We start from the raw sequence: 12579 nt of genomic DNA on the forward strand, positions 1-12579 counted from the left end.
TCATACTTTTGGTATTCAACTATATTTTACAGGTCCGTATAGCAGGTGGGCTTTTCAACGATTTTTTGATTATATTTTTTGTGCACATAAAAAACATAGATACAAAAATTATACAGAAATCTAAAATGCAATACATTTATTACTTGATTTATGCTTGAAAATAATAAAATAAATGTATAGATATATTTAAGAAATAACTTCAATGGGAAATATGTCGTCATTTTTAAAGAACCATAATTTTTATTAAGAACACTTAGAAAAACTTTAGAAAAAAAGAGGATGGATACATTTTCTTCTTCTGGATGTTGATATTTGTGGATGATATTGTAAATAAGAAGTGCATAGGTTACAACCCAATGACAAAAAAAAAAGATCTAACAAAATTATTACACTTTTTGTGTCATGGAAATTCAGTGCATTTATTCAATGACAAAATGGAGGTGAACACTTAAAACCTACAAATCTTTAGCTAAAAACTGTTTTCTATTTTCAACTAAAGTTGGTAAGGTTCGTTGTGGAAGGTCCAAACAGCCTCTTGTGGCACTGGGTCCGCAGGTTGCAGGGGTGTCCAAACCTTTCGGTACATGGGTCAAATTGTCAAGTCAAAGGAACTTAAGGGCCAAAAAATGTAAAAAGAAAAAAAAAAAGAAAAATAGTTTTAATCTTTTTACCTGCTCTGCAAAACATGATCATCTGTCCCTCCGTTGTCTTCCACTTATCCGCAAAAAAACAACAGCACACAATCATTTTAAATAAATAAATTAGTCTGTCTTTTTAGGAAATGAATGTGTAAATCATAGTAGATTCATAGGTTAAAAAAAGGGTTTTGCTCATTTGTCGCATTAAAGAAATTGAATAAGTTAATTTGACTCTTCAACAGTAATAAACTGAACTGTTTTTTGGTCTGTAAATATAAGAACAGTATTTGGGTTAGTTGTTCTTTGAAAACACTTGCCGTATTTAGACAAATTTAAAAATTGAATTCAAAGCAGATTTTAATGCACCAGAGTCTGCATTTGAGTAATTAAATGTAATTGGACAGACGTTACTATGAAATTAAATGGAATGCTACTACATGTGTTTATTAAAAGATGAATACTTTGTGTTGTACTTGACATTTTCAGTTGTACGATTCTAACTTTTCTGTAATAATTTTGCTGTAATTAAAACTTAAAACTTATATCTTCATCAATCACCTGTGCTGGTGGACTAAATCTTTCTTGAAATGCAGTTTACCCAAAACGGAGGTCCCCTCTCGTTAATTCAAGGCGTAGTTCACCTGTCCGTCCGGTAGGTGGCGGTAATGCGCGTTTCCATTAGTTCGCCAACCACCTCGGGCTGTAAAGAAGAGGAAGTAAAAGAAGCAGTAGCAGAAGGAGAGGGAGGAGAAGACAGCGGCTTTTACCTCCACACGTGTAATAATTTCTATATGATCCTACCTTCTGAACCTCTTATAAGCTAAACCTGCTCGGCCAGAAAAGGTAGGTGTGCTGCGGCTCACCGCGCCGCTTGTCGGGTACAGAGGTTTCCGCTGAATGTTGAGCCGGTTCGGCTGCTGTTAGCGCCGAGCTGCTGCCTTTTTTTTTTTTTTTTTTTACTTTTTTTGTTGTGCTGTTGCTAACCGCTGCTAGCTCTTAGCGGCGGTAAACTGTGAAGCTGCTCAAATGAGACCCAACTTCGTTCGCGGTTGGTCCCCGGTGTCTTGATATAAGGAGCTAATGTGTGCTGTCGTCCTCTCTCCCGGTGGGAAGCCACTGTAGACGAAGACCATGGGGGCATATCTGTCGCAGCCGAATACGACCAAGACCTCCTCCGACGGCGGCAACAGCAGCATGAGCTACGGCTTCTCTGCCATGCAGGGCTGGCGGGTCTCCATGGAGGTGAGGCAGAGAGTCGACCATCATGGAAGCTTGTTTACTGAACCCAATGATACGGAATCTGCCTGAGTATAATAAAACCAAAACTACGCGGTGTTGTTAAGACACTGAAGGTCTGTTTGTTCGTGTTGAGGAGAGATATTTTAGAGTAAATCCAGGAAAAATGTTATTGGACACCATATGCAGTGATTTGACCAAATCAAGGTGCTACTTTAACCTCCTGCATCAGATTTCATCCGACATACAAACCCTCCTGTCCGGTCTTAACCTGCATTCATGGTCATCAAGACTGGTGTTGGGACGATATCTGGATACATTTAAAAAAAAAAAATGTGTGTGTGTGTATATATATATATATATATATATATATATATATATATATATATATATATATATATATATATATATATATATATATATATATATATATAGTCAGTTTACAGACAGACCGTTGAATATCATTGCAAAAAAGCAATCTAAATATGGAGATTTTTTTATTTACCTCCCCAGAAAATGAAAGCAATTAAAACATTTGTTCAAACCCTCCAGAGACACAGTCCTAAATCATTCCCAACATGCATTAACAGTTGTTTATAGCGTAGCACGTCTCTCCACCATTGATGTCTTTGCTGCTGTCTTGGAATCCAGAGGAAAATCTAGGTGGGGGTGCTACACAGGAATAGCGCATGCATGTGTTCATGTCCTTATTTATAGTAAAAACAATAAGTAAGGGGATAAGTCTGCAATAATTTAGAGAAATGTGTAATCCATCCATCCATCCATTTTCCGAACCGCTTTATCCCTCATGGGGTCGCGGGGGTTGCTGGTGCCTATCTCCAGCATTCACTGGGCGAGAGGCGGGGAGAAATGTGTAATGTAAGCGTCAATTCCTCGTTCGGCAAACTAGTAGACAAGATGATACTTAGTGTAAGTGTTAATATCCTTTATGGAAGTGTGTAGCTTTTGATTCATTTATGCAATTATTTAATTGCAAAATGCAAGGTAAAGTGTCATTGAGAAACTAAAACTACAGTTTTGGACACTTGCAATGAAACCAAATGACACATGAAAACTTTTCCTTTCTTTATCACAACATTTACCAAAAATATCGCATGTTGTTTTTTTTTTATCTCATGCAACCCTTATAGCTATTGTTAAGAATTTGACTGAAAATTAAGGGATTACAAGATTGTCCCCATTTATGCACCAGAGCGTATGTTCCTAATCTCCATCCATTTTTTATGACACTCTAAAGTGCATCAAAGTACATGCTGTCTGATATATTTATAGACCAAAACTGGGATACTTTCTTAATTTTTACTTAATAATAATGATGAGTCTGCAGGCCTCCAGTCTGGCTTAAACACATTTTCTAAACCAGCATGGCGGCGGCCATCTAAATGGCCAGAGTTTAGCTAGAGTTGGGTTAATACAAATGTGTAGCAACACAGTATTTAACTGAACTGCCAAATTTGTTACCTGTAAGTATAAACAGGTTTGTTTTCCTAATTTGTCACTTCTGAACATGAAATTGGGCATCTTTTTCTCCACTAGCCTTTTGTTAACGCTTCGGTTAATTTTTATCTCACAGGACGCTCACAACTGCATCCCGGACTTTGATGAGGAGACGGCAATGTTTGCTGTGTATGATGGACATGGAGGTAAAACCGTCATTTTTCTTGGTTAAACTAGGGTTCCTGTGCCGTCTCTGAAAGGCTGGATTCTTTGTTTCCCTTATTAAATAAAATATGCTATTTCTGCAAATAAAGTGGTCCAGGCAGATTACACCTCAGAGAGTTGCTTCCACCTTGGAAATGGTTACATCTGCCAGATCATGTCTTTAGTTTAACATTTAAGTTTTGACTATGTTTGAAACCTGAAGCATGCACCTGTGCAGATTTTACTCCAGTGATAAGAGATAAAGACTGAGACCATAAATCTGTTGGGGAAACAATAGAGAAGTGTTTCCTAGTCTTGTGTCCTTACTGGCTGTCTTTAGTTTTTGTTAACATTTGCAGTTAATATACTTAGAGCCAGGTTTTGCTGTGAGTTAATTGTTTTTATGACACTAACCCTATTTTCCAAACGGAGAAAGAAGTCTGGGAAAGTGTGTCATTCTAAAATGAGAAATGCATGGAAACCCGGGAAACTGTTGTGAAGCTTTTTATTGTCTCGTAAGCAAACTTTGTTTTATGACAGCAGCCCTCTTTTTGTGCCGTTTCCATGGCCTTCTCTGCTTTGTTTGTTTTACACGTCTCTCTCCTATCTTGAGCATTTATATTGCCCACTGCTCTCGTTTAGGCGAAGAGGTGGCTCTGTACTGTTCAAAGTATCTTCCTGACATCATCAAAGAGCAGAGGACGTACAAAGACGGGAAGCTGCAGAAGGTAAGAATCTGAAGGACTGAGGAGACGCAGGAGCGTCCTAATAAATTGGAATCTAATTAAAAAGTTGATTGATTTCAGTAATTAAGTTCAAAACTGAAACTCACCGACACAATATGTTTGGAGCGTTCAGTTTTTCTGAAGCATAGAATATTACGAGGCCAATTTAAAATCAAAAACAAAACGTATAATAGAAATTTTATGAGCTGCACAGTCACACATTAGCTTTTATAAACGCGTATAGATTTAATTCTCCATTATTAACAGACAGACTTAGGTGCAGGCCAAGCATTCAATGCACTCAGACTGAAGAATAAAATATCCTGTGCAGGTTTAAAGCCCAAATTATAGCGACAATTGGAGACTTTTAGTGGTTGAAGTTTCCGTTTCACCCAAAGTGCTGCCTTACAAATACGGATGTAATTGTGATTTAATTTTTAAAACATATTACGACCGTAGGAGGTTTTGTCACAATAATATTTAAATCCAATATCAATAATCATTTCATCCCCAGTGCATAGATTTAACCTGATTACTGTAACATAAATTTCACCTGTAGGACGTCTTTGGAGCCCCTGCAGGTTGTTCAAAAGGCCGTAGCCAAGTTTTCGACTGCGTCACCTAAGCTTTCACCAGTCGCACTGCTTCTAGTCCAAACGCTTTTTCTTCCACTCAACTTTCCAGTAATATGCTTGGAAACGGCACTTTGTAAAGATCCGGTTCTTTTCTAGGAAGGACCTTTTGTAGCTAACACTCCGTTGAGGGCATCAGAAAGTCTTCTGATTGTGTAGGCTACAACATGGACGTGACAAAACAGTTCTGTTTTATAAAATGTTGTTAGAAACCAAGTCATTAGCTGTAAACCATAATTACTAACATTTAAAATTTGGAATTACTCGCTGAAATAATTAACTTTTTTAGTTTTACTTAGATTCCTGGCTCTGATTGGGTCGGTCAGAGATACCGCATTAAGTAAATTTTCCAAAGCTGACGTCGTTATGTGTTCTTGGTAGGCGCTGGAGGACGCATTTTTGGCCATAGATGGCAGGATAACCACAGAGGAGGTCATCAAGGAGCTGGTGCAGATTTCTGGGCGCCCTGCCGAGGAGCCGCCTTCTGAAAAGGTTGCGGAGGAGGATGACCGTAAGTGTAGATCAGTTAAAAGCGTCGGATAACCCATGTCAGAGTTGAGTACATGTTAAGCACTCTGTCTCCATAAGCGCACCACATTTTTTTAGAAACAACTGCAACGTAATTTTGTGATTCTGTCTCAGTGGACACAGAGGAGGCAGCTTTGCTCCACGAGGAGGCCACCATGACCATAGAGGAGCTGCTGGTGCGCTACGGCCAGAACCTCAACGCTGTCAAGCACGCAGCTGCAGCCGCCGCCAGGTACTCAGCAGACCGCTTCTCAGGGTTTGGTGCTACGAGCAGCTGGACTTAGCAAGTCCCTAAAGCTTAGCGTGCTTCTCTTCCACAGCGGGGTGGCTAAGAAGGCTGCGTCCCAGAATGCCGAGGCATCAAAAGATAAAGGAGAGGACGGTGAGGCACCGAAGCAAGGAGTGAATGGAGAGGTGGAGGAGAAGGAGAGTGATGAAAAGGCGAAGGAAGGAGAAGCAGCGCCGTGCGGGTCTAAGCAGAGAGCCTGTCGGAGAACAGGAGGCGGCGAAGGGAGCGGTTCAGGTAAAGTTATTATAATCAGGGGCCTTCGTAAAATAGAAGTTTATTTCTTCTTCTGCCATTTTTTTTTCTTTAACCTCGCCTCGTTTGTTGGTGCGCAGCTGAGAGCGGAGAGTCGGGAAGCTCCAACGGGGAGGAAAAGGCTGGTAAGGCGGAAGGAGACGCAGGGCCGTCCTGCTCCTCTGCGTCCTCGAAGGCCGCCGGAGATGCAAAATCCAGGTTTTTTGATGACAGCGAAGAGTCAGAGGAGGGAGAGGAGGAGGAGGAGGAGGGCAGTGACGAAGAGGTGAGAAGAGGAGACCAGAATAAACGGCTGTGTTAGGCTGCGAAAGTTCACGCTGAATCACTTCGTTAGAGCTCGCCTTCAACTTTTTCCTCCTTTTTCCTCCTTTTAGGATGGGAGCGACGAGGAAGAAGCAGACAGCAGTGAGTTGGAAGAAGAGGACACAGAGGAGGGAGAGGAGGACTCGGAGGATGAAGAGGAGGAGGAAATGTGTCTACCGGGAATGGATGGAAAAGAAGAGGTCTGTAGGAAGGGAAGCGGCCTCTTCTTTGCTTCACTAGATCTTTAAATTAATTCTAATTAATCGCAGCTTCATGCTGTTATTCTGCTGCTCAGTATGTTGTCAGCACCACAACTCATACAGAGGACTCCTTGCATCGTCTTTTGGACTTTTCCCAGTAAATTAGAATATGAGGGAAAGGGTTTTATTTCAGTAATGCAGTTCAAAGGGGGGAACTTGGATATTTATATAGATTTACTATACAGGGCAAATTTTGATAGCTTACAGTTAATGAAAACCTAAAATTCAGTATCTTGGGGTCTGCAGGCGCTTACCGTGGCCTGAACTACAAGACCCATGATGCAGAGCAGCTGAAAGCGATGTTGGGAGGGATAATTATTCTGCTTCCAGCGGAAAAAAGGTTTAGACAAGTCGAGTTTAAGCCCACGTGATCATATTTCATATTATAACCAGCCCTTATAACCACGTTATGCAAACAGCTTGTACACCCAGTAAGTATAACGTCTATTACAGTAAAACAGCTGCTTAATGCATAACATAACATAAACTTAAGCACTGTATGCAACATACCGCTGCAGAGCTCAGGATGGAGAAGCTGGACCAAACGACAAACTACAGAAAAATAATCTCACTTTGAGTCCAGGGGAGAGTTTGACGCGTGCTGCTGGACCCGCAAGAAGTTCGTTAAAACGTTTAGGCCAAAAATAGCCGCTTTCAGCAAGTTCTGACGGATGGGTGGATTTTGTTTTTCTGTCATCACAATAAATAGCCCAAATGTCTAAATGTTTAACCTTTGTGCTCCGCTGTAGTTTAAATGGGCCACGATGCCTTTGCTATTGCCTTTGGTTCCAGTTTTTACCTGCATCAAGTATCTGTGACGGATGAAGATTATTTAAGCTAAACGCCTGCTGCTAACTTCTTGGGTTTCTGTTAACTGGCTGTAATGTTGACGTGTTTGTGTGCCCACAGCCCGGCTCAGACAGCGGCACCACAGCCGTGGTAGCTCTGATCAGAGGGAAGCAGCTGATAGTGGCCAACGCCGGCGACTCTCGCTGCGTGGTGTCTGAACGGGGTAAATATAGTTCTCTTTTTTTAAGTGTTTTAAGTATCAATTTCTCCTCTGGTTTTGTGTTGATTAAGATAAGATAGGCTTTATTGATCTCACATTGGAGAAACTCACATGTCACATCGGCTCAATAATCAGAAGATGGTGCCAAAAGTAGGACATGGTGCATTAGTTATATACAGTGTGTCCTTGTTTATACAGTGGATCAAAAAAAGAAATGGATAAGAAAAATAAAAATACAAAATAGAAATAAGGCAGAGGATGTCTTATGTACATTCACGGTGACTTATATACATATGTATTGACATATATTCAGGTGGCAATAGCAGCAGAAGTCACTTTCAGGTTTATTGCACAGTGTATTAAATAGAATTGCACATTAGTTATTGCACGTTGGTTATTAGTTATAGTTAGTTATGACTTTATAATTACAGTTATAGTTATAGCCAATAGCTGGAAATGGGAGGGGATATAACACATGTAGTTTTTAAGATTACAAATTATGTGCCAAGCTCTTTGTTGAATTCTGTATACGAACAGTGGATAACAAATTTTTCTTTACATGTTAAAATGTAAGAAATTCCTATGCTCATCCATTAGATCTGTAGCAAATATTACCTTTTTTTTTAAACCAAACTTCTTTAAATATGGTTTTCCTGTTTATCATTATAGTTCTGCTATTCAACAGTGTGGAGCTATGGAGGGTAAAATGATAGGAAAAAAATCATCTTCCAAAAATGTAGGCTTTTTTTTTATTTTTTTTGGGAGATTCTGTGTAGACTGAAGGTGAGATTAGAGTTAAAGGTTAATTGCAGCAAACCTTATCTGGAGGATCTTTGTTAATTAATTAAATATATGGAGGGTTTTCAGTTGTCTTGTATGACATGAAAGAGCTGAGCTCCTCTGCTGCTGCAGGCAAAGCTGTGGACATGTCCTACGACCACAAGCCCGAGGACGAGGTGGAGCTGACTCGCATCAAAAATGCTGGAGGGAAGGTGACCATGGACGGACGAGTCAATGGTGGACTGAACCTTTCCAGAGCCATCGGTGGGACACTTTCAGACTGACTGAAACTAATCTGGATCTTTTCGAGAGAGAGAGAGTTTATTTTGGTCATCTGATCATTAAAACTCAAAATGAACGGAGTGGTTAACACAGTTTCTTTGCGTGTGTTTCCTCAGGTGATCACTTCTATAAAAGGAACAAATCGCTGCCCCCAGAGGAGCAGATGATTTCTGCCATGCCCGACGTCAAAGTCCTGACGCTGAACGAGGACCACGACTTCATGGTCATAGCCTGTGACGGCATCTGGTGAGTCTGAGCCACCATCAGCGTTCCTGGATCAATGTGTGCTTCTGTTCTTTGTCTCTGCTCTGTCTTCTCTAACCCCCAGTTACACCGTTCACACTGAGTCTGGTTCTGCTGGAGGTTTTCCTCCCTGTTAAAGAGGAGTTTTCCTCTCCACTGTCGTTTCATGCATGCTCAGTATGAGGGATTGCTGCAAAGCCTACTTGTCAAGACTTGTTGCAATCTGCTATATTTCCTTAGATGGGAAACTTTTTGACCAACCTGTCAGTAGGATTTGATTGAGTTGACAGTAAGGTGCCTTGAGATGACATGTTGTGGATTGGTGCTCTATAAATAAAATGAATTTAAAGTGAATAAAGAGGATATTAAGGGTGGCCGAATGGATCCTCATGTTGATTCCAGTGATGATACTGTAGCACGGTGAAGGCTGCAGGGTTCGCCTCTGCTTAGGGGGCAGCGAGCCTCTCTGGTCCCAAAGAGCGGAGACTGGAACAGCAGGAAGGAAATGGGTTTTATTCTCAATGAAATGGTAGAAGCTTGAAATAGAAACATCGTTGCTCGCTTAGATTAGATTCAACTTTATTGTCATTACACAGGTACAGGGCAACGAAATGCAGTTTAGGTCTAACCAGAAGTGCAATAGCAGCAAGTGGAGGATAAACAATAGTTCCATATGTACAGGACATGGGTTTTTATTGAATAAATATAGAGATGTATACTATTATAAACAGAATTTTACTGATAGATTTGTCCTATGATTATAATATATAGATAACTAGTATTGTGAACTAAATTTACAGCTGGATACTCACTGAATATAATATACAGGTGGATATTACTATAAATAGTTTTACAGATATGTACAATAGCATAAAATAACAGAGTTTACATGTACTATGAATATATGTACAGATGGCTATTACTTTAGGCAGAATTGTGAGCATGATATACAGTTAGCTATTACTATAAAATGAATAAATAAAGTTTGGACAGAAGCTATTTAAATTAAAGTGCAGTGGAAGGTAATTGCATTATATACATTGCTTACAGTAGAGAGTTGTTTTTATCATCAGGTTTATGGTGTGATTTTTAAAATACTTCTGCTCCACACTCAACAAATCTAGATATAGTAATTTTACACACTCCCACACTTTCTATAAAGATGTTTTTTGGTGAAAACCTACTTTTGGAGAAAAGCTTTTTTGTAAATGTGTCTGCAGGAATGTGCTGAGCAGCCAGGAGGTGGTGGACTACATCAGTGAGAGGATCAAACCAGACCAGGATGGCAAAATCAGAGGCCTCTCCTCCATCGTGGAAGAGGTAAGAACCCTAACACCCCCCCACCGCCATGTTGGGATGTTCACATTTATAATATAAATCTCTGCGTGTGCAGCTTTTGGACCACTGTTTGGCGCCTGACACGTCTGGAGACGGCACAGGATGCGACAACATGACCTGCATGATCATCACGTTCAGGCCACACCCCGCTCAGTCGGACAACGCCAAGAAGAGGAAGCTCCAGGACGACGAGGCCGACGCGGCGGAGCCGGAGGAGAACGGCAACGGCAAAAAGGCGAAAAGCGACTAGAGGGAGGAGAGAAACGATCCCGGAGGGGAGCGGCTGGTCTCACGCTACCGCAGACACACCAGAGACATACTGTACAAAAATGAAATCCTTACCTCGCTAACATGATCTCCCCCTGAAGCAGGCGTCACAGAGACCAACATCAGCGCCACTAAGATCATCTGTGTAGTTTCTTTTCTTTTCTTTGTGCTCTGTTCTTGGTGGATTTTCTCATAGGTGCCCCCTGCAGGCGTTTCTTTCGATTGGTTCAGACACCCCTTTCTTCTTCTTGCGTTTAATTAATGGGCAGTTTCCCATCTGAAGGCCTGTTGGGAGGACCAGATCTTGATACTGCGTCGGTTTCCAGCTGGCAGCTTGAAGGGTCGACCAGACTCTCCTGCGTCTGATTCAGGTTTTAGCGTCGGAGCTCTGCGCTGTGAAAGCATCCCTGAACTGCCATGAAACTGGGCAGAGTTGACTGTAGCTGAGCGGGGGTGCATTGTGATGCAGCAAGACCGGGTCGTCTAATGTCGCTCTGAATGTTTCAGGTTCCTCTCATTAAGTCCCAACCTGTGGCTCCCACTGCGCTCATTGCAGAGAGATTATTTTACTCTCCTATCATATATATACATTTTTCTATTTCAGCACCATTTGCCATTGATTTTTTTTTTTTTCTTTTTCTCTCTGTGTTGCTAATCTGTAAAAGTACAAATGTAAACTTCCTGTCTTTTTTTTTTTTTTTCTTCCATTCCTGGTTTGTTCTTTTTAAAAGCCTGTAAATGTTTGTGGGGGGGGGGAATTCAAGGTTTATGAAGCTCCTGGACTTTCCGTCTGGAAGAAGGAAAACGGATCATCTCCAGCACCTTCCTTTGCTCCCGCTCCAACACCTTTTTTTTTTTTTAAGGATCGTTATGGGACGTGTGTTTTAAGTAAAAAGGAGAAAAAAATGTTTCCATTGAGCAGATACATTTTCTTTGGTGAAATCAGTCCTGTGGCGGTTTTTAAAGGATTTTTTTCTTTTTTGTAAGCACACTCTGATAACACCTTGATGCTGGACTGTGGAAAGAAAGCACAGGGTTATTTTTCTGAGATGGAGAAACACTTTGAAGTTCAGAGCACCGAGACTGTGTACCTGTTAGCCCTTCCCTTAGGTTTTTACTTTCAGAAGTCTGATTTCAATTGTTGTGACTGTAAGTTTCTAGTGTTCTCTCTCTCTCTCGTTGGTGTAGCCCTTTTTTTTCTGTACATAGGATTTTCAATACTTGCAATTGAAGAAAGAAATGCTTTTTCTTTGTAATTGTGAGTCCGTGTGTCATTTTGGTGCATACTCTTTTGACACCAGTATGTAAGTACATACAAATAAATTTTTTTAAATAATCACACTTTGTGTTTTCTGAATGTCTAAAAAAGAAGAAAGCTCTCTGATATTCAGCAGTAAAATGGGAAAATCTTTTCTTTAAAAAGAAAAATTAGTTTTAAATGTGACATAAAAACCAGAAAGTTGAAAAAGTCAATTCAGCTTCTTAAGATGGAGAGCTGCGTTGGCGATACCCGTTTTGTAGGAAGTATAAATATTATCAGCTTAGATAAGCTTTTCTCTTAATAGACATAATATTTAGCTAATTTTTAATTCCTATTTTAATCTAATAAAGTAAAAGAGGCCTTGTGTCTGAGATCAAGACTTTTGCTCAGTTTGTATTTAAGCTAAGTTCCCAAACCATCAACCAGGTTTTCAGATTTCCTTTTTTATTTTAAAGGTTTATGGGGTCGTTTATATAAGTTGCTTTTAAATTTCAGTTCCAGTCTGGTTTTAAATCAGCACTTAATCGACTCATGTCAGGTTTTTAATGACCTTTTTCAATGGAGGACTCGCAGACCTGCAGCTTTTGTTGCAGGAAATCGTTAAACCCTGATTTCTCGTGTCGACAAATTGAGTTTTAGCTTCAGAACAGAGTAGACTTTATTCTTCCAGTTCAGATCTTTGTTGCAGACTCCAAGCTGAACTTATTCATGCTCTTACATCCCAACACACTTTTACCACACAGAATGTAGCAATGAATTATGCACATCTGGTATTTAAGGAACAGTTATAGTACTTATGCCACGTTTAACAATTTGAACAAGATGGGTACAAATGAGGACACTAAACTAGACCTAGAAACGAAAAGGGTGGCGG

The 12579-nt window shown here is 40.3% G+C and overlaps 1 protein-coding gene and 1 long non-coding RNA gene across 2 annotated transcripts; one reads left to right on the top strand and one right to left on the bottom strand.

Moving 5' to 3' along the window:
* Nucleotides 1-509: 509 nt before the first annotated feature.
* LOC118563000 lies at nt 510-1300 on the bottom strand. The gene is made up of 3 exons (XR_004930954.1): nt 1237-1300; nt 672-714; nt 510-574 (listed from the first exon to the last, which is right to left on the bottom strand). It is a non-coding gene; the product is annotated as an uncharacterized LOC118563000 (long non-coding RNA).
* Nucleotides 1301-1342: 42 nt separating this feature from the next.
* Nucleotides 1343-11783, top strand: ppm1g (protein phosphatase, Mg2+/Mn2+ dependent, 1G). Its single transcript, XM_021307785.2, has 14 exons — nt 1343-1481; nt 1752-1880; nt 3469-3538; nt 4179-4264; nt 5275-5404; nt 5536-5653; nt 5742-5944; nt 6043-6227; nt 6337-6465; nt 7435-7537; nt 8447-8578; nt 8713-8842; nt 10060-10159; nt 10233-11783. The coding sequence occupies exons 2-14, from the start codon at nt 1770-1772 to the stop codon at nt 10425-10427; spliced, it is 1692 nt and encodes a 563-aa protein (XP_021163460.2). The 5' UTR covers nt 1343-1481; nt 1752-1769; the 3' UTR covers nt 10428-11783.
* Nucleotides 11784-12579: the final 796 nt, after the last annotated feature.

Source organism: Fundulus heteroclitus, chromosome 4 (assembly GCF_011125445.2).
Source record: "Fundulus heteroclitus isolate FHET01 chromosome 4, MU-UCD_Fhet_4.1, whole genome shotgun sequence".
NCBI lineage: Eukaryota > Metazoa > Chordata > Actinopteri > Cyprinodontiformes > Fundulidae > Fundulus > Fundulus heteroclitus.